The 21,338-nt window shown below is 42.1% G+C and overlaps 2 protein-coding genes across 2 annotated transcripts in view; both read right to left on the reverse strand.

Annotated features, from left to right (window-relative positions):
• gpr158a (G protein-coupled receptor 158a) overlaps positions 1–13,354 on the reverse strand; it is a 62,857-nt gene extending 49,503 nt beyond the window's left edge. Inside the window, exons 1-2 of the mRNA XM_061064083.1 lie at positions 11,663–13,354; positions 2,022–2,127 (exon numbers count right to left, since the gene is read on the reverse strand). Of these exons, the coding sequence (XP_060920066.1) occupies positions 2,022–2,127; positions 11,663–12,543 (987 nt within the window). The 5' untranslated portion in view covers positions 12,544–13,354. The remainder of the gene's footprint in view (positions 1–2,021; positions 2,128–11,662) is intronic.
• Positions 13,355–15,626: 2,272 nt separating this feature from the next.
• On the reverse strand, positions 15,627–19,967 carry LOC132994013 (patched domain-containing protein 3-like). The gene is made up of 4 exons (XM_061064082.1): positions 19,219–19,967; positions 18,670–18,791; positions 17,603–17,748; positions 15,627–17,357 (listed from the first exon to the last, which is right to left on the reverse strand). The coding sequence occupies exons 1-4, from the start codon at positions 19,930–19,932 to the stop codon at positions 15,787–15,789; spliced, it is 2,553 nt and encodes an 850-aa protein (XP_060920065.1). The 5' UTR covers positions 19,933–19,967; the 3' UTR covers positions 15,627–15,786.
• Positions 19,968–21,338: the final 1,371 nt, after the last annotated feature.

Consider the following 21,338-nt stretch of genomic DNA (forward strand, 5'->3'; position numbering starts at 1 on the left):
CACACACACACACACACACACACCCGACTTTATTGCACTGCAGCTGAGATTTCTATTCATAGCTGGAGGAAATCAGCCCCCCACGTCACCTCTGATTTACCCTTTGGTGCACCTTAAACCCGGGATGGTAGGTTGTTAACTGTAATAGATACTAGGCGGCTTGCTGTAATTCCTCCCTGCACAGGACATGAGGGGGTCTTATGAGTTACGAGACAAACTCTGGGATACACATTCCCCAGAGATAACAAGGTGGTTAAAATCATTGCTGCACTCGGTGTTTATGTTGCTACCTCGATTCCTCTTCTCCTATCTATACTGTTTGTCTCGAAGATGTGACCGTAATGAGACATTCCTGTATGATAAAGCTGCCATGCAAGACAGGGACGCATCCTGCAACATATCAAGATCACACAAGTTTCCATCAATCAGCTGTAAACAAGCATCCTGCAAACACAAACTCTGCACCTGCACTGTGAGCACACAGAGCTCATTATTCTGCAAGCAGCTGAAATCTATAACACTAACATTGTATTTCTCTCCTAGTAGAAAACCTACACACACACACACACACTATGTCAAATGTCTCTGGCATTGACTGTCCACATAGAGGTGGAAGTACTCAGACAAAGAGAGTGATTAATTATTCAAAGAGGCTCACTGCAATCCATTACATCACATGCATTATGAAGCAGCCTGATCTACAGCACCTCTTCAAAATCTATCGCTCTTAACAATGAAGACTGAACAGGCAAGGTAAGAAGGATCGACCAGAGGGGCTACCTACTCGCTGGTCGTGAAAGGTTACTGTGTTCGCAGTAGTTGAAAACACCAAAAAACTCTCTGTGTTCCCTAATCGTCAAAAGGATTTAAAAACAAAAAAAAAATGAATAGCAATACAAAAACACCAAATTTACAGTCCTACTTCCAGAAACAGCAGGCACTTTTTTTTTAAGTAAAACAAAAAAACCTGCCCGGCGCCAAGCAGCACAGAGAAAAATTGAGCGACTAGCTGGTGACACATTGTGTTCCAATTAGCCTGCTATTTCCCTCTGGAGTTGGTGGAGACCAAAAACCAAGCTAAAAGACACTAAATCAAGGACTTTTAAAAGCTAGACGACTTCCAAAATAACTTCAAATGAATGACGGCGTTGCACTCTAACTGCTGGGGGTCTAAATCGGCAACTGTTGCTATCAACCCCAACTTTGGCAAATAGCCAAAAAAGTATTTACTGGATGGATTTGATGTAGTCTCGCAGGATATACGAGTTAGGACTTTTGCAATGTATCTTGGCTAGCGGTGTTAAAAAAATATAAATGCATGAGAGTTCTCCTTTAAATATTCAAGGATGTTCATATTTGAATTCCCTCTTGAAATAGCAGAGAGTTTCATCATCTTGGCCAACAGCTCTGCCCACATGTTCCAAGACCTTCAAACGGACTATTTTTTATCACTATGAGAGTATGAATAGAGGGGGCTATTTTCTACTAATGCTGAACACTCTCTTTTTCCTCACCCATCACTGAAAATGTGTGTTAAATATATGAACCTGAACATGAAAAAGTCTCTCAAAATCTCATATTTCTGTCGTTGTCATTTACTTGAAATCTGGTCCAGTTGGGAACTATGTTTTCACCCCGTGTCATGTTGGCTCAACCCATCATATACGTAACATAACACATGCAGTAACCTTCATAAGACAACAAGTCGTAACCACTCTAGAGTATATTGGGAATATGTTTAGGTAAAACTGAAAAAGAAAGCAGAGAAATGACTGTATTTTGATGATTATAATACAATTTGTATGTACTTTAATAGATAGTCAGTAGCTCTGAGTTCAAGAGTTGATAGGTTGATAAAGGTATCATTAGAGAAGCACTAGATCCATTCATCATGAGATGTACAGATTTAGTGCTTTCCCATTTAGCGCCTGGTGAAGATGTGACTGAGTGCGTGTACGTTACAGATCAGCTATCCGGAACAAATCAATCCTCTGTCTAATCCGCATGTTCTGCACACTCACCTCCATAGTGGACAGGTTGCATCGATGACTTCCAGCAAACCAGCCATCAGCGGAGCACTGGTCGATATCAACATCCTGTAGATTAATGTCAACGCGCACCACGCCCCTGCAAGACAGGAGGACACCATTAACCCGGCTGTTGAAGAATTAAGAGTGTCAGTGCAAAGCGGGAGATACTTTTTTACAGGTTGTATCCTCTCAGAAGTCAGACAAATGACAGTTTTCTTTCCCCCAGAGAAGAGTGCTGCATATTACCTATTTCAATAAAATGTGTCAGTGAATGATTGGCTGTCAATAATGAGTTATAAAATAGCTTCTAATCTAATCAAAGTCTTGTTTACCAGCACTACCAGGAAGGGAACAAACATGATTAACAACAAAATATATACTTGTTTTAATGGATAAGATGCCCTCTAGAGTGATAACAGGTGATAAAGCTCCACAATCTCTCACACTGTCGCTCAGTTTAATTGACTGTGGAGACTGTGTTATAACCTTTAACTGTTGTATTTCTCCTCTGGACATTGATTTGAACATCTGTTTATCTGGTTTAGGGGTGATGATATGGAGAAGGGAAATCCAGAGTACTGCCAGCACAAACTTTGCATTAAGGTTTTCAGGTTTGTGTCTCAAAATGACACAAGTTTTGTTTAGATTTCTAAGCGCTGTGGGGGATAAATGTCATTTTGTGATCCAGATTAATTTCTGCAAGTGATCATTGACTAAAACCCCTTTAATTTCAATGCTGAGTGATTTGTATTAGCATTGCATTTTGCCCCCGGTGCCATTTTGTTAAAGAGACCTTTGTGGTTTCAGTGAGTTATTTATGGAGAACATTATTACAAGGGAAATAATTTGATTCAGCAGCCTTTTCATTTTCTACAGTTTTTTTTTGCAGTTGAGAGGAACAACAGGATTTTGCACACTATTTTAATGTACTATGAAATGATTTATAAAAAAGGAGGCGGTTATGAGCAGAACATTTCACAATTCAATTAAACAACTACCGGTACATATTTAGTTAACACAACAATTAAAAATATATTTAAAATGCAAATTAAAGGGACAAAACTATAAACTAATTGTTACATGTTGCATAATAATACATTTGTTTATGTTTTGAATTAAATAAAAAAAAATCTTCATGAAAAGCTCATGCAAAAGGAAGATAATAAAATTACATAAAAAGAAGAATAACACAAAGGGCTGGGGAGTTAGCATAGCAGATAAAGCCGCCATCTTGGAAAAGAGCATTGCTAGAACAAACTTAAACTTGCTACAACACACCAGTCACACGTTCTGCTGTTGACGTATTTCATATAAAGATAAATATTCTCTAGAATAAACCATTTATGGTGTGGCACATTTAAATCCCAGGTATTCCAGGTATTAGAATCGGTGCTGTTATAAGCTGTGACAGCGAGGCGTGTAAAACATCTTGTCCTGTCTACTGCTCAGTTTTGAGGACACGAGAGTGTGGTTACCATAGTAACGCCTCAGTCAAACCGTCATCTTGTGGTGACTTATCGAAACAACAAAACACAGAGCAGAAAAGCGGCGGAGGATGCTGTCACTGTCGCTTTATCACTTCTGGGATGAGAGGGTTCAAGTTTTGTGTGATTAAAGAAGAGACGGTATAAAGCTCGGAGAAGTGTGAAAAAAAAAAAAAGCTGTGAAATTGCAGGAAGCAAGCAGGAACAAAAGAACAGTTAAAACTCACTTCTGATCTATATTAAGCTTTTGTTTTAACAGCAGACATTTTGACATGTTGCAGACAAAGCACAGGTGTAATAGGTAACATTAATCACAACACCTTGATGGGGCTATTTTTTAGTGTTACACACACTTCCTCTACAGTGTCTGCTGTTCATGTTAAGGAATCAGGGTATTTAAGTCATGATTTTACAACACAATGCTGGACAATGTAGTGTAGTCATTTCTATCCGAGTGTCTGCTGAAATTGTATTACAAGACAAAAAGTGTTGTTTAAGTCTAGACTTAACCCCCTCTTCTTTATGAGGGGTCAAGTAAAAGTGGATTCAAATCAGGGTTGCGCTAACTTTGTGGTTTTGTGCCACGAAAACATCTTAAGTCTACGGTGAAACTAACCTTAAACACACACATACTGTATATCTCTTTCTTTTTAAAGATGGAAATGGTTACGGTATGAAAACATAAAAACCACTCTACCTTTAATAAGGCTGTAAAATGTCGTTTGACAACATGAGATCATGGTAGTTAAATAGTCACGTTTCTATTAGGAACTAAAGTCCCTTGTTTTTGGTTCTGCCATGACGGAATTAAGGGACGGACATGTACGGTGAGCACACGTTACCTCCCGCGAATTTTTGTGTGGACGTGCATGAAGACTGTTTGCACTGATGTCTGAAGTTCAAGCAGACGGTGAAAGACACTTTATAAGGACTTTAAAGAAGTCAAGAACCTCTTTTCATGCCAAGCGGTTAAACGAGGTATTTGTTGAATCTGAAATGTACTTTATTTCATGTTTGTGTAGATAATTATTCTGTAATCGTGTAAGTTGTACCACAAGGTATTTCTCAGGTTCTTTACATATTTCTTGATATATTTGCACGTCACAGTTCTCACGGCCCGTTTCAAAGAACCAACCTGTGTCTGTTGTTGTGGAGAAAGAGAGCCACATTGGTTGAATCTCAAGATAATAGAGCGCCACAGGATCGAGTCCTAAAACCCTGAAGTGAGTTAGCATTTGAGCGCCATGGGGTCTGACGTCTAAAAGTCAACAGGGATTTTGAACGGGTTTGTGGTTAGACGCCTGAAATAAGGTCTGTGGTTAACACAAGCTGAAGAGATGTTGGTGTTTTGTTAGACCACATAAACTACGTTAGGTAATACCCCCACTTGTGAATTTTGAAGTTTTTAACGCGTCTTTAAAAAGGCGGTTGCTAACAAGTGGCTAAATGTGACTACAGTGGTTGTCGGGGACATTAAACGTCATCACGCCGGACACAGAGGTCGGGAACTCTCTCACTAGTCGGAGACGTCTCCTGTAGGTTTAATCTTTAGGTTAAGGTGAATATTATGTTAGTAAACTATTTATTAAGATACGTGGATTAGTTTATCGGAGATCGTCTTGAAGCATAACGCTAGTGACGTCACAATCATCCGACCGTGGTGTAGTTAGCTTGTAGCATAACGTTAGCTTTTTACTTCAGTCGGCCACATTAACGCTTCAAACATCATAAACATGGCGTTCATCTGTGAAGATTATCCTGCTGAGCAAAATGCCTACGCTTCAGAAACGTGCGTTTGCCACAGAGCTTAGTTTCTGCAATGATCCAAATTCCAATGCAAAAATCCCAATAGGCGAATTCTCGTTAGACCCCATGGCGATGCTACTTCCGAGTTGGCCTACAAAAATACGTCACATGGTTTGTTCTCTATTGTCATCTTCATCGGAAAAAAAAAACAAGCCTTCAAAAAAAAGTAAACCTCGTGCTTAAAAACTTGGAATGCATTTTTGAACTTCATGTATTGGGGTTATCGTTTGCAAGTTCCTAAGAAAGGTTTAATATAATAATTATGTAAAGACAGAATTTAACTGAATGATTTGATCAAAATAAATGGTACATTAGTATTAACACATTTAAGAGAAAGAACAATCATTGACATCACTAGGAGGTCTTTATTTACTATATCCATTTAGCTTTCATTTAGCCCTTTCTCTTTCTCTCACACACAGAAATACTGCTGGTGTGGCATGTTCTCCAGGTGTATAGGAGCTGGTTTACTATATCCGTCCCCCTGTGGACAGCAGGCGAGTGCAACGCTCTCTTTGCCTGTACTTCTGTTATTAATAACTGCTGCTCCGCTCCTGCCTTGGGGCAAACTGACCTCGCTGTTCTCCGCTGCACTGCTGGTTGTTTTGCTGAGAAATTACCTCTTGTTTCATTTCTCTGTTATGCAATAAAGGGTAGGACAGAGTCCACTGAAATGCAGTACAAGCAAAGGACCCTTTTGTTTAGAATGCTAGATACATCAAAAAGTCTTTCTTTGGCAGCTCAAGCATTAACATTCGCCTGGGTTTTCCTTGTGAAATTGAAAAAGAAAAGCCGGTTTTCTCCTGTTTTACCACAATAGCCTCCCTCTTTTTCTTCTGCTTCCAACTCCCCAGGCGATCTTTAGTATCCCGGGCCAAAGTGGATATATGCTGTTTAAAGTAGCATGTGAAAAAAAAGAAAGAAAGGAAAGGAGATTATGTTTTGGGAATACCGGCAGCACAAAGACCTTGTCGTTATTTTACGAGGAGAACGGACAGAGGCATCATGGTGGCCATCAAGGCCCGCGGGGAATAAAGACAGGATTATCACAGAGAGCAGGAGATAGTGGCGCCCCAGTAAACTGAGTGCTCTCTCCTTTCATCCTCCATTCTTTGCGGGGCTAAAGGCCAGGCCAGCAAAGAGAGGAGCACCCCACCAGCAGGGGCTCTGGTCTTTCAAACAGTCAAGTCAGTCAGCGCTAATGTCCGCCCCAGCTTTATGAGCTCGACTTGGATACATCTGGGTAATTGCCTCTAGGCTACGATTGGATATCCACTGAAAAACATCTTTGAAATAAAGGCCTCTTGCCAATGCCCTGTTTGGCACAAGTAAGTCTTTGATGTATTCATGAGTGAAAACTGGATGTCCTGCCTATAAGATTTGAGCTGTCCCTATTCAAGCCCAGAAAGTAATTTTGCATATTACTGTACTTTGCCCATTTGGCTCCAGTAGGCCAAATCTGAATTCATCCAAGCACAGAAGACACATTTGAAAATGACGTCAGCGGAGATTCATATCTTCTTTTGGCTTTTAATGTGTAGCAGCAGGTTTTTTTATATTCTGTATTTTTAAATAAAATAATGATTCTGGTAGTTTCTTCTGAAGAAAGGGCATATCCACACCGACTATGTGCAGATAAACCAAGAATAATAGAAAGCAGAGGTGACCATGTACGACTTGCAGGAGCTTAAACATGATCCTTAAGCTTATCCATGTAGCCAGAAGACTTGCACGCCCAGATGAACTTGCATGCACATTTCCTCCTGCTCCAACGTCTTGACTTGAACACGCTGCTGTCCTTTTAGAAGGGCACAGTTCATGCGTCGTGTTATGGAACAGTCACAATGCAAGAAACCATGCAGAACCTCCAAAGGGAAAATGTCTCCCACGTGATTGAAATGCATTAAGCTTCCCGGACGAGAAGCTAATGTGAGTATAGCTGCTGGGCGAGATGCTCGTCTTCAAGCGACCTGGGTTATTTTATAGAGATCTGTCGCTGGTTGTTAAGAAAAAAAGCTGAAGACCCTGTGGCGACACGACTGTCTATGACTGACACTTAGGACTCTTGTCATTAAAATAATCCCTCTGAATGCTTGGTGGTAAGCAACATGAGAATTTAACACATTTTACAAACAAAGGACTGGATGGGTTTACTTCACATTTTGTGGGTCGGTAGTCACTCAGGTTACCCAAATATATGTTCAAAAACACTGTACAAGTGGATTTTTCATAATATGTCAATAGTGTAATCCTTTTTATGTTTCTTCATTTTCGTCCATGTATTATAAATTATGAGAGCTCTGCTGACACATGTACACATCAGAAGAGCCGTTTGAAGCGTGTGGTTATTAAATGTGTATCATAGTTTCCCTGGGTCGACACCTTTTCCACCCCTATGTCAAAGAATTTCACAACCTGAAGGAGGACACATTCATTTTTCTACTCTTGCAGGTTTTTAGACCCAACAAAGCACCCCATTCTCCAATCTGAGGCCTCCTCTATAATACCAAAGCTCTATTCCTCTCACACCAGATTACTGAAGGATAAACCTATGGTAACAACATTACAGATTTAATTTATAATCCTTAGAAAGGCAGCTGAATTACATCACTGTAATGGTGTAAAAAACCACTCAGATTATTCCAGTCATCAGCGGGTTTATTAGGGCTATAATACCTCTTTCAAAGTGAGCCGGAAAGGCTGCTAGTTAAATTCTCTGTAACGATGACATTTACTGGCTGAAGGCATCGTATTGACAGGCCACCTTACTGAGCTGAGGAGTCCCAGTGACGTCAGCCGTGAGAGAAGGAGCACCTCAGGGATCTTTAACCCCTGCTTTCTCTTGGTTTGCCAGTGGAAAATCTTGCAAGGTTAGACTTACTTCACAGTTATTTAGATGTTGTTACATCACTATAAAAACTCAGATTTCTGTTTTGCCTTTTTGCCATTTCTTTAGATAGAACCGTGAATATATTAGGAAAATCAGGAGAGATAGTGGGAAATGACATGCAGTAAGGAGGCCACTGGTTGGACTTGAACCCAGCCGCCTGGAGGACTACACATTGTACATTGGGCCCGACCTAAGCCCTAGTTCCATCGGCGCCCTGTGATCTGTAGTTCTAAACTTTACCATCACATATCATCATGCTCAGCTCCAGGAATTGTGATGTTTCCATTCTATTAGTTTCTGGATGTTGTCCATCTGAGCAGATGTGTTTTAGCTCCTCCCGGAGTCTGAGGCCCCCCACTCTGTTAGGCAGCTGGGCGTCCCATAGCAGCCAGCTTGTCCAAACTTTAGCTGCTTGTACAGCAAAATGGGGCGCTTAGCGAAGCATAAATGAAGATTATTTTACCTCCTAATTAGACCCTATTTAGCCTTTGGAGGAATATGCTGAAAAATTTACATTTTTTTACTGGTCGGTTGTACGTTTTAGATGGTTTGAAGTAGATTGCCATATCATAGAGCTTTTCCTGCTCAAGTTTCAGCATGCTCAAGAGAGCATTTAAAATGTGTTGGGAAATGTGAGTTTGAGGAACGCTGTGTTGTTATTCACATGGCGCACATTTTTACTATGATGTCATGCTTAAGTTTGGAAGCTCCCATACTGTTACAATGATGTACTGCTAGGTCCCAGACTGTATAAACATGGACTTAGTCTGAGAGATATCAACAATTGGTTTCCGCAGAGGCTTTATGAAACAGGCAAAGAGGTGGAGTTGAGGCGGGTCTTAAGCCTCCTGGAAAACGGCTACAACCTGCCCACCTGTCAGTCAAATCGTCCACGTAGCTAATTTTGTATAATTATTCATAGCTCAGCCTTCATTAAAATCAAAATGGATTAGTTTTAACAAAATCCACCCATGTTGAATTTTTACCAGGAAAAAATAGCGACTGAGACTAAAACAGTTTACAGTTTAAACAGAATACAATGATATCCACAAAGATACACACTCCATCTTTTAAAACGACCACTCTTCTGTGTGGTCTTAACCGCCTCCCTTGTGACTCAAGTGCAGCTGTGGAGGCAGACGGCAAAGAGAAGAGACCAAGTATGAGAGGTGCGATTTCTTACACATTCACAGAAACAACAGGTCGATCTATTGCAAACACATGTCCGTGCATCCCTGCTCCAACAAGACACACAAGTTGTTTAGCACCTTCATGTTCAGCAAACAAACAGGAGCCTCAAATCTGTGGTTCTTCCATATGCCAGGTGCATGAGATCTCAACGCAAGTCACCTTGCTCCATTCAACATCATCATCCCAAACAGGAAGCACTAAGAGGCTGGAAGCAAGATGGCCCATGCAGGGTTGTTGTTCTACATCTTTCATTATTAATTCATTGTTGTATTGATTGTGTATTCAACTGGAGGGGAAACAGAGGAGAGCTGCTGTCTGAGGCAGTTATATTATCCCCTCCTCTCCAGTTTCTCATCTGGCCCGGGTGCTGAGGGAGTACGCAGGATGAGACGCCCACTACCTTGATATAAGAGCATGACAAAAACAAAGTGAGAGAGGGCGGAGAGATGACTAAAAAAAATGCTAAAAATGTTTTCAGGTCGTGCAAAAATGTAGCAAAAAATTCAACATCACTCCAGATTTTTCAAGTAATCACAAACTATTTCCAGTTATCTTATCATACAGCCTTCACAAAGCTTGTTCAGTAAAAATGTTGCATGTGGGCAAGCTGTCTATCGATTCTTGGGAGTTTTTAATTTTAGCTGAGCATATTGCGGCAGTAGCCTCAAACATGAGGAGCGACAATTTCCAAATTCTCAAACTAGTCTAGAGAGCTGAAAATCAAACGACATGACCCCTCTAAGGTCACTATTAAAAAAATGTGTCCAAGCTAGCTTTCTGCCCCCGCTTGCAGTCTTAAACATTAGCTAAGCAAACTTGCTACTGGCATTAGCTTAATAGTTATATATTAACATGAAAAGAGCAACAATTATATCACTTCTATGCTAGCTAGAGAATACGATAAAAATCGAACGATGAACCTTCCTAAAGATGTTGTTTCTAACTAGCTGTTCCCCTGGCTAGCAGTCTTAGCTAACCGGCTGCCGGTGGAAGTGTTGCAAGTCTGTGTGGCTGTATCAGTTCTAATTTCAATTCCTATATATTGGTGGTACGTGTGCAGAGCGTTCCTTTTTTCCTATATTTTGTCAGCGCCGCAAGCAATCCACCGGAACACGTTTGTGACTGGATGTTGCTCTCCTGCTCCTTGAAGCATGTCTTTTAAGTGTCAGTGACCAGGCCGTTCTCCAGGGACATCAAACAATACCAAACGCCCACGCGTGTGCCAAACCTTTGACCTCACAGAGGAGGCCGCCGAACGGGAAAATGGAAGACGTAATGGCTTCTTTGGCTGTGGGAGTAAAGTCAATCTTGAATTTGGCTCAGTAAATATGCGGGTGAACTAGAGTTGTGGAGTAAGGTAAGCTTCAGTCTGGAGTGTATTCTACTGTCCTGTTAGATTGCTTCAGTGGGAGAATGAGACTAAATGAATGAAGCTGTTCTGGGATAACACTAGGGTAGTTGAAAGCACATTACAGTATCATCACTGCAGGTTTTGACTCATTTGCAATCTGTGCCTGCCTGTGAGCGACTCCAGTGTATCAATTAAAGATTCATCCCAGGCAGTACACACACACAACTAGTGATCTGGATTAAATATTCATTGGGAAAGATGTCGGTCAGGATCATATGGAGCCTTTACACTAGACTATTCCATTGCATACCAGGACTGGTGTCACATTACGTAGACGGGCTGCAGCAGGGGTGGCTTTAGGACATGGACTGTACAAACGTGAAACACCATTTCATCATTTCCTGTTCTGTTGATGCTGGCTGCTGTGCTTACCTTTAAAAAAAAAAAAAAAAAAAATTGTCTGCCTCTCATCAGGAGGGTTCTGACTCATCGCAGATTTAGCAGCCGCCCCCTCTTCAAGAAAGGGAAAGTAAAGGGCACACGGCATTTCCCGAGTAGTAAAGCATGCAGCAGTGAGTGAGTTTGAAAAAAAAAAAAAAAAATGAATTAGGGCCTGTAGCCAGAGGTTTCCACCACAGCTACATCCAGTAACATCCAGGGTTATTTTTAGCATCCCCGCCGCCTTGTCAGACTGGAGGAGAGAAGAAAACCCCCCTTGTGTAACAGGCGGGGGGAAGCTGCGGTATGTTTGGGGAGGAAAGAGAGGCAGGGTATGATAACACATGCAAAGGTGTGAGAGAACAGCATTATGGACAGACTCTTTTAGTGGTGTTTTGCTGAGCTTGTTGTTTACCAGCTTTTCTATTTATAGCATCATTACAGCTCAGGTTTCAGCCATCTGTGTGCCTACCTGAATTCAGGAGCCAGGTTGGGCTTCAGGCCATAGAAAGCAGCCGATAAGGTCAAAAGCCAACGTGGAACAAAATTCCCATTTTCACACTCCAGGTAGGGCGCAGACCATTTGACATGCGTCTTATCTGGGATGAAACTCTCTCCTTTCTTTAAAGCATTGTCTGCTGGTTTTAAACCTTGGCTCAGCACTTTTTTACTGGAACTGGGCTTCTTTCTGTCTTTGACATCGTGGTACCACTCTGTTTCTGCCGTGCGGTTGTGCAGGTGGTGGTGGGCAACGCTGGAGAGGTCTTGGAGGACTATCTCCCCCCCAGCCCTGGTGGCTTGGAGCAGAACCGTGGCCTCTGACACGGCTGAGCCCGCGTTGAAAGTGACTACAGCCCGGTGAATCTTCGCGTCTCCCTCCAGGATGCTCCTCACTAAAGCGTGGTACCACTCAATGTCTCGCCGGAGACTGTGCTCCCTGGACCTGTTGGCTTGCAGGATCATGCTGAGGAAGTTTGAGGCGTGCAGCACCGTATCCAGCACGCCGCTCATGGAGTAATGCGGGGCGCTTTGTGACCTTCCCCGCAGAGAGGTGAGCTCATATCTCCGCGAGCAGTTGGCGTGCTTTAAGGTGGTCGAGTCTCCCGTGTGAAGAAAAGCCGTGACCACCCTGGGGAGATGCTCCTCGATTTTCTGCGGGGATGGCTCTGCCGTCTCCCCGGGTGGACGGTGGGACGCGCGGAGATGCGCCAGCTGCCGACGGTGCGTCTGAGCGCCGTGAATCTCCTCCCGTGCCCTGATATCTCTCCCATGTGCTGACCATTCCGCGTATCTGTGGTTTGATCCGATCACAAATCCCACTTGCAGCAGCAGCGACAGCCGGAAAACAGCCATCTCCCCTGCAGAAAGCGTCCACAGATGTTTTGCTACTCGGAATTACAGTGTCGTTTGGGCGGGCGTGTTGTGGAGAAAAACAATCTGCTCCGCTAAAGCATCGCTTCACCACTTGTAGGATATTCTTGCAAGCTCCACGCCTCTGTTCTTTGGATCAAAAAGCGGAGGAGGAGGAGGAGGAGGGGGGAAAGCGTAAGAAATCCCCTCGCTCAATCTCTTCTTCTGTTTCAAAGATTCCTCATACAGCTTGTTGATGGTGAGAATCCGCTTGCAGCTGTTTTCCCCACCTCTCTTTCTCTCTCTGTAGACAAGACTGTCTTGGCTCTGCTGTGCGGCGGATGCTCTCCTCCTGCGTGTAGGCTACACAGACTGAATCAAAACGAGGAGGAAGGGAGGGGTAAGGGGGCAGGTTGTGATTATATTTATATATTTTTTTTTGTGTGGAGGCACCAGTCAGTGGAGCCTCTCACTTGGATGACAAACGCACTCCGCCCTCTTCCGACCACTACAAGCATTAAGTAGGCCTACAGAGGCCACGGAGCGATGCATCAGGAGCTGGTTGTTCTTAAAGCCCGTCTTCTTCCTCATCTCATAGGGCTCCGGAGGCGCCATTGATCCGCGTATGGCTGCACACTCTGTCAATCACGGCGCAGTGTGTTTGGTGGCGCGTCGAGGGAGCTGTCCGGTGCTGAAAGTGATGAAGCAGTAAACAAGAAGCTGTTCATGACTGAAGCTGATAGAGCGAATTATCGGCTGATTTATCAAAATTAACTTCTAATTAGAATAAATGGATAGAGAGTCGTTTTCTTAACTGTTGATAACTCTAAAAGGGATTGTTTCAGTTTGACAGATTTTTTTTTGAACTCACTCTGTTTACAGACACATATTGAGACAATAGTGCTGTGATAAAGAATGCAAAGGTTAACAGCCTAAAATAAAGTTGACAGCTAAATGGGTTAGGGTTAGGGCAGATGGTTTAAAAAATCAGACCTATTTCTACTGGAAGAAAGAAAAACATGTTGCACAGCTTCACAGTTTCTCGGTGATACAGTTACAAGTTTGGTGTATTTTATAAATACATTTTACAATAAATTATATTCATTAAATTATTATATTGCACTATTAGCTAAGAATTTAAGCCTTTCTTTTTTTTTAGGAAAGGCAAAAAAAGTGTGTATTAGCTTCAGCCAGTTAAGATTTTATGATTAAGATTTACTTTTATTGATTACTTAAATTCTGTTTTTACACTCTGTTAATCATGCAACACACATAAATATACACACATGCACAAACAGGATCCTATGGACAAGCACTAATGGAGAGATGTCAGAGTGACGGAGCTGCCCACAGCGGGGACTCCTGAGCTGGTGGTGGGGAGGGGGTTTGGTGCCTTGCACAAGGGCAGAGATCTGTGATCAGGCACCTCTCCAGCTACCAGACCAACTTCCATATCTGGTCCACACTGGGACTTGAACCGGCAACCCTCCGGTTCCCAACCCTAAGTCCCTACAGACTGAGCTACTGCCGCCTGTTCCTAGCCAACAGAAATATTATCAAGTAAGCGCCTGGATGTTAAAGTTAGCCGTCCTTTCACCTTAAAATATGACCAAATTCCCCTCCAAACTTTCTCTGTTCAATTTGTTTTCAGTTGCTGATTAAACTGGATGTGGTAAATTCATACACCATAAACAACTACCACCTTCCTTAATCTGGTGAATCTAATCCTCTAAGATCTCTTGATCTTCAACAATCACATATGGGTCAGCTGTAAGTTCAGCTGACCAGATGCTAACTGTTTGGCTGCAGTATCAAGGTGTAAAGTAAAAAAATAGAAAATAAATATGCTTAATGTTTTTCTAAACCACAGTTCATTGTATTCTTTGAAATCTCAGAAACAACAGGACTATTTCTGACTATTTCTGACTATTTCTCCAAAACTTCAGGGTGTATTTGTAATGTGATAAAGACATGCTTCCCTTTTTCAATTTATAATTTTTTATAGTTAAAGCAAGTTCTTGGTCCTTAGTGTGTTAGCCAAGCAACCACACTGAAGGATCTATCACCAATCTGTCAGTCTTTTTTATTCTGGGTTCTCTCTCTCTCTCTCTGTGCAGGGTGTAGGGGCATGTCAAGTAACGCTGTGTCGGGCTCCAGGCATCTCCTCCAGGAAGGAGGGCGAGGAAGACAGGCGTGACGGAGTGTGACTGAGCCGGGACTTGACCCGCGTGCTGAACAGGCCACCGGGAACGCTGGAAGTCAGAACCTGAAGACCTCATAGAATACTTGACCAACCTACTCTACATACAGCTGCTTCTGAGGCCGCTTTCCTGACAGGAAATCCATCAGCAGCCATCACTGTACAGAGAAAAGGCTTATTTCTAAGAACAAACTGAAAAGGTTTAATATGATCATTTTGCTTTAAAATCCTCAAATGAATACCTCTAGGTATAGCAGGGTAAACAGGCTAATCTTAAAGCGACCATTTAATGAGCTCCTGCACCTCGACCCCTTCAATGTTAAGAGAGATCTGTATCCATCCTTATTGAGGTGTGGCCAATCACAACCCTGTATTTGTATTACCCAATGTGTCCAGTACAAAGTGGCCCGGGGCTCATTCAAATATTATAATAATATAATAATAATATAGTTTATTTATAAAGCACTTATCAAAACCAACGTCACAAAGTGCTTTACAGAAAAAAGGAAAAATCCCAACAGTCAAATACAAAACAATAAAATCCTATTAAAAGCATGAAAAATAAAACAACAGTGCAGCAATCATCCAATGAACAGAGAAAAAGGGAAACAACCGAGACAAAGATTGGCTAAAGTGAACAGTAAAACAAATAAAACACCCTGGATGAAACAAGGATTATAAGAAGGCCTTACGATAAAAATGTGTTTTTAAAAGTGATTTAAAAAAAGAAAATTGACACTGTATTGGCTTTTAATAAATAAATCTTGCCCCTGCAGTGTTGCATATCTTTAAAGTCTCATGCATCCATTATCTTCAATAATTATTTTGATCATTAACTCTGAAGCAAGTCATGCGAACGGCGACAACACAAAAAATACACAAACAATTCAATATGAAACCAGTAACTTTATTTCCATCTGTATATTATATCTGTATATTGAGGCTTAAATAATCATCTTTTATGATTTGATTGTATACAAAAATATCTCTTTCTGAAAACCATAGTTTTGGAAAATGACATAAAAATGAACATCAAGGGTTAGAAGTCAAAATTTGCTGATTTCATGAGTTTTTTCTTTAATTTCTTCTTCTTTTTGTTGCCTTGGCAAAAGTGTCAGAATGACCGGAATGAAAATGAGGCCGTGCAGCATCCCGAGAAACATGACCAGAAAGAACATCTTAAAAAATGTTCTGAATGTGTTAAACTCAGACGTAGCTAACACTGACACCCCTAACACGGTCGACAAAGCCCCTTGTAGTATGGGATAGCCTAAGTTAGAGAGAGCGTCCACGGCCCTGTCGTCAGGACTTGTTTTTTTACTCGTTACAAAGGCGTAGGACACGTGAGCGGAGAAATCGACGGTGAAGCCGATGCAGACGGTGAAGACAATCATGGATATCGAATCGAGGCTGACGTCCCAAAGCCACATGAAACCAGTCACCCCGGCCGTCACTGAACCGATAGAAAAAGTCACCCACAATGAGCAGAGGGGGTCGGGGATCAGCAGCAGAGAGACAACCAGCATCACCGCCGTGATCACGCCGACGTTTTTAATCGTGCTTTTGACGACCACGTCATACTGGTCGTAGAAGATGAATTTCTGGTTGTAGACTAACAAAGACGCTGCATTGCATTTTTCTGCGGTGCTTGTAAGGCCGTTCAACATCTGCATTTCCATGCTGCCACTGGAAATGTCAACTGTCTGGACGAAGAAGCGCGATGCGGCGATGGTGGCTCCAGTGAGGTTCACATCTTGCTTGAACAACGGGAATAAATCAAAGAAATTTGAAAGATTTTTGAGGAAAACATCTTTTTCATCAAGGTTTAGATTTGACTTTTCTCCATATACGTAATACGAGTCAAGCCAGGATGTAAATATGTCTTTATTTACAAACCGAAGCCCTCTAAAGGCCTCTAAGCAGCCCTGAAGTTGTTGCCTCTTGTCTTCATTCCAATATGGGAATTCCTCACTTACAATAACCATTACAGTCGGACCATAAGCAGAAAAATACTGCCGATCCTTAATGTTGAATGTTGTAACGTGGGAGTTATCCGCTGCCAGATCATAGAGCTCAATCCCCTGTTGTACATGAAAACAGCCATAAATACTTGCAGCTAAGTATGCTACAAAGAGGAAGATTACGGCTCCCTTGACCCACGGTTTCATCAAAAACGGGCCGTAGTACTCCTTAAAGAAACGACTCGCTGGTTGTTTTTTCTCTGTTTCAGTGTTGGGATCGTAGCCGCCTCCCACACAGCAGATGTTATATGAATCAGAGCGATCGTCGAGCGTGTCTGATGGTATTTTCGCGCAGGTCAGCCAGTGCCGGTTGTCGGCTTCTCGCCTCCCGTTCAGAGCCAGGAAGGATCCGAAGAAGGTGATGGTGTAGAAGTAGCAGAAGGCGATGGAGACGCTGGTGTACACGCAGAACGACTGCACTGCTGGGAAGTCGGAGGTGACGCCGATGGAGAACTTGAAGAGGTCGGTCACGGCGGTGATGGTGATGGACATGGCGGCCTCTTTGTAAGAGTGAGCCATTCGATGAGGCACTGAGTCTTTAACTTTGGTGTGCTGCCAGTCGGACACCAATATGAACATGTTGTTGAGGCCGATTCCTGGAAGAAAAAAAAAGTTGTATTGTTGACGCAAAAGTTTGAAGACATTTCAAGTTGAGGGACATAAGATTTTTAAATGTTACACAATGAAACACAAATTTGTATAGTCTGATCTACCTTACAAAATCTGTAGCAGTCAAAATATTGTTTTTCTATGTCAATGTCGAGTATAACTTGATGGTTTTTGGGGTCTAAACTACTATTAAAAAACTGCAGCAAAGGAAAAAAAAGGGGCTTTTTCTCACCGAGTATCAGGAAAGGAGAATTTGCTACTGTTATCACAAACGGCACTCCAAGGTAAAGCAGCAAGCCAAACGAGGAGATAATAGCCAGACCAGAGGAGAAGACGCCAAAGACAGCCACCCACACTTTGTTCCTCACATTGTCCAATCTGCCAACAAAATTAAGAAAAAAAAACCCCCAAAAAAACCTTGTTGATTTCATAATTAATATCATGCAACTGATAAAGGAACAATAAACTGTAAGAAAAGCAGAATTACACAAACTTAATGTGAGAATCTGCAGAATCAGCTTTCATTTGGGAGATTTGCTATGAAGCATCACAAGTAGCATCAATGCTCAAATTTATGTTTGGGTATCCATCCAGTATTCTAACACGACATTTAAGTTTTAAAATGGGGATCAGCATAACAATAGGTCATCTTTAACACAAGGAATGACAGCCTGAATTTTTCTTCATGCTGTAGACGTTAGCTTCTGCTGCCTTAGCTCAAGTTGACTTTAACAGCAGTCTGTTCCTGTTCATGTACAGCTGTAACAGCAAGACTATTTAAAAGGGTTGATTTAAGGACAAGTTGCATTTGTTTGCTCTTGAGTTCAAACTTTATTTGTACAGTAAGAGAACGGATGTTACATTTATTTTCAGTCTTACTCAATCAAAAACCTAATTTACAACATTAAAAAGAAGTCTTCTGTGAGATCATTTACGGCTAAATCAAATAAATTCAACTACTAACTCATTTTATCTTATCTTACCCAGTCCCTTCATGATCAAATGAAACGCAAATAAAAAAATACCCCCTCCCAACGAGACCATGAGGAAACTAAAATGTGAACTTCAAACTCTGAAAACGGCAAAAACAATTCTGCATTTTGAATGAAAAGGAACATTTCTAAATTGGGATATCGCTGCTGTGGATACAGTTATGCTCAGATTGTAATGATGACTCTGTGTAACCTGCCAGTGTTTTTTCCTGTATCTGTCACTTTGATAAACAACCACAGCTGTGTCCCGTACTTGGCGTGCGTTCAGGAAAACGGCTCGGTGTGTGACAGTCACTGATCACCTCACCTCAGGCAGGATATCACGGAGAAGGTGATAGCACAGGCATAAGTGATGAGGAATAAAGGGACGCCATCTGTGGTGTGACTGTCAATCTCCTCCTGCTTGGATTTGGAGGTGTAGTAAGACACCTACGACACACAGAGAGAGAGAGAGAGAGAGAGTACAGCAGAACAAAGCCAACATGAGCACTTCAGCCAGAAATCAGTGTTTACACAGGGATGTCACCACTGCAAGTAAAAGCTGTGTGACAGCTCAGCTTGGATCGCAGGACAAAGCAGTGCTTCTGCAACCTTGTTATCACAAAGGGAAGCATTAAGATGGAGTGGGAGCAATCAGGCTGTGACTAATATGTTTTGAAATATATCTTTATGTTTTTAACTGCACATTAACACTTCTTATTTTAGATCCTATACGCCAATGCTTCCCTTCGTATCCCATAGCAACAGCATGTTCAACTATGAGACAATTCACATTTCCATTTACCTTTACATTCATTTTCCAGCTTCAATGCTTTGAGGAAATAAATGACATAATCAGTACGAGTGTGATGCATACCACAATATGTTTGCTGTCCGGCCGATCAAATAAGAGTTTTTTAAATCCCAACAGCCATAACTTTGCGGCATCAGCTGTGCGCTCGTTATCTTCTAAGTAGTAGGCGAGTTTTACGGCCTGGGCGCTTATGACCGAGCCATTTTCGTTCGTCACAACCTCACCGAGCACAGAGCCCAGAAATACTGGACCGGATCTGGACGGGTGGAACGGGAAGCTGAGGCCGATTTCGTCTTTGGACTGAAGAATCTCCAGGACGGTGTTCGAGACACACTCGCCGTATGCTTCCGCGCACAGCTCGTTGTATCCAAGGCTCCCGTTGTGCACGGCGACGTCGAGGACCTCACCGTTGAGATTGATGACTTCCTCGAAGGCAGGATTGTCTAGTATATTTCCCCCGTTAGTTGCTACAGCGATGAGGGAAGCAAAGTTGCCCTGGTTGTACAACCTGTCTTCTGAAAACATAGAATCATTGCGAGGGAAGTTCTCCATGATCAAAGCTCTCGTAACCTTCGAGGGTCCTTTCCTGGGAGTGTATTGCCGCTCGAGATCATTGTCCTGCCTGTCTTTGATAAAAGTGAGGCCTCCGCTCAGTGCTGCCGTTAGAATGAGAGGAATTACAAAAAAATAAAAAGGAAAGGAGCCCACAAGTGATCCGAGTTTTTCAAACAGGCCCGATAGAGGCCTTGAGAGGCAGTCTGTGCGTCTGCAGCCCATCTTCAGACTGCCAGGATGGATTGAACACAGTTAGAGGAAGGGCATTCTTATATATTTAAGTATTTGGTGTTACTGGAAATCAGGCGGCCATAAAATGATAAACAGGAACGAGATTACATCACACATGGATAAGGAAATAGCAAACCTTAATACAGTAAATGCCATGAGTTCAAAGATAAAGAAGAAAAGCACCTTGATACAACTCAGAGTTAATGAATAGCAAAGTTGACCCGTTGATCTACTTGACAATGCAGCTACTTCAGTGTGCAGTTCCTGAGTTACTGAATAACACTGAGTAGAGCGTTAAACATTAGCCATCAGAGTCCCATTTTATACAAACGTGTGCCTTTTACGTTGTCATTCTGGGAAACCTGTAGAGTAGCTTTACTTGATGTGTGGATAAAAAAAAACTTCCTTGTTTCTGATGAAAAAAGAGACTCTCCTTGATCCGCTACAGTCTGCTCACAGAGCTAAGCGAGGTGCAGAGGACGCCGCTGCCACGCTGCTGAACCTGAGACTCAAATATCTCCACGGTTCTAAAACACATGCAAGGATTTTATTTGTTGATTTTTCTTCACATTTTAGTCGACAAGCTTTTGAAAAATGTTAACCTACATCAACCTGATCCTCGAGTTTTTTGAACCAGCAGAAGTCAGAGAGTCAGGGTGAATGGTGATATCATCTTCTAAATCTACAGGTTCACCTCAGGGGTGTGTCCTTGTCTCCCCTGCACTTCATTCTTTACTGATGATTGTCGCAGCCTGCATGAAAACTGGCTCATTTTAAAATGTGCTGATGACTCTGCTATCGTCAGCCTCCTTCATGCTAATGAAAATGACCATTGTCCTGTTTTACTGGGTCAATTCAAGGTCAATCAATTCTTTATAATACAAAACACACCCTTCTTCTACTACTACTACTACTTCTAGATATGTTCCAGTATGTCATGCCAGCATTTTCAGCCAACTCATGGAGCTAATTTTAGCATATCGCTAGTTTATGTTGACCACCGTTTTTTATTTAAAGGCTTTATATGCGATTTTTTTTTGATCCAGCAGATGTCGCCCTTGACCACCAGCATGAAACCAAAACAACTCGCGCTGCATTGTTGTGTTAGCATGCTAATGCTAGCGATCTTTATTATGCTCGTATCTTCACACTGCATGTAAGTTTACCTGAAATGAGTGTGATCTAGAAACACAGTTAAGCAGTGAGTACAGTATGTTATTCTTCTTTTCTCTAGTCCCTCAATTAAACAACTTTTATACGCGAGGGGAGGAGTCAGCCGACCGTCCTGGCGATGTAAACAAAGTGAAGATAGGACTCTGAAAACTCTGAAAACATCACAGACAGTGGGACTCGGGTGTTACACCCATTGTAGACAGTCATGACTCACAGAGTTATTT

Source organism: Labrus mixtus, chromosome 19 (genome assembly GCF_963584025.1).
Source record: "Labrus mixtus chromosome 19, fLabMix1.1, whole genome shotgun sequence".
Taxonomy (NCBI): domain Eukaryota; kingdom Metazoa; phylum Chordata; class Actinopteri; order Labriformes; family Labridae; genus Labrus; species Labrus mixtus.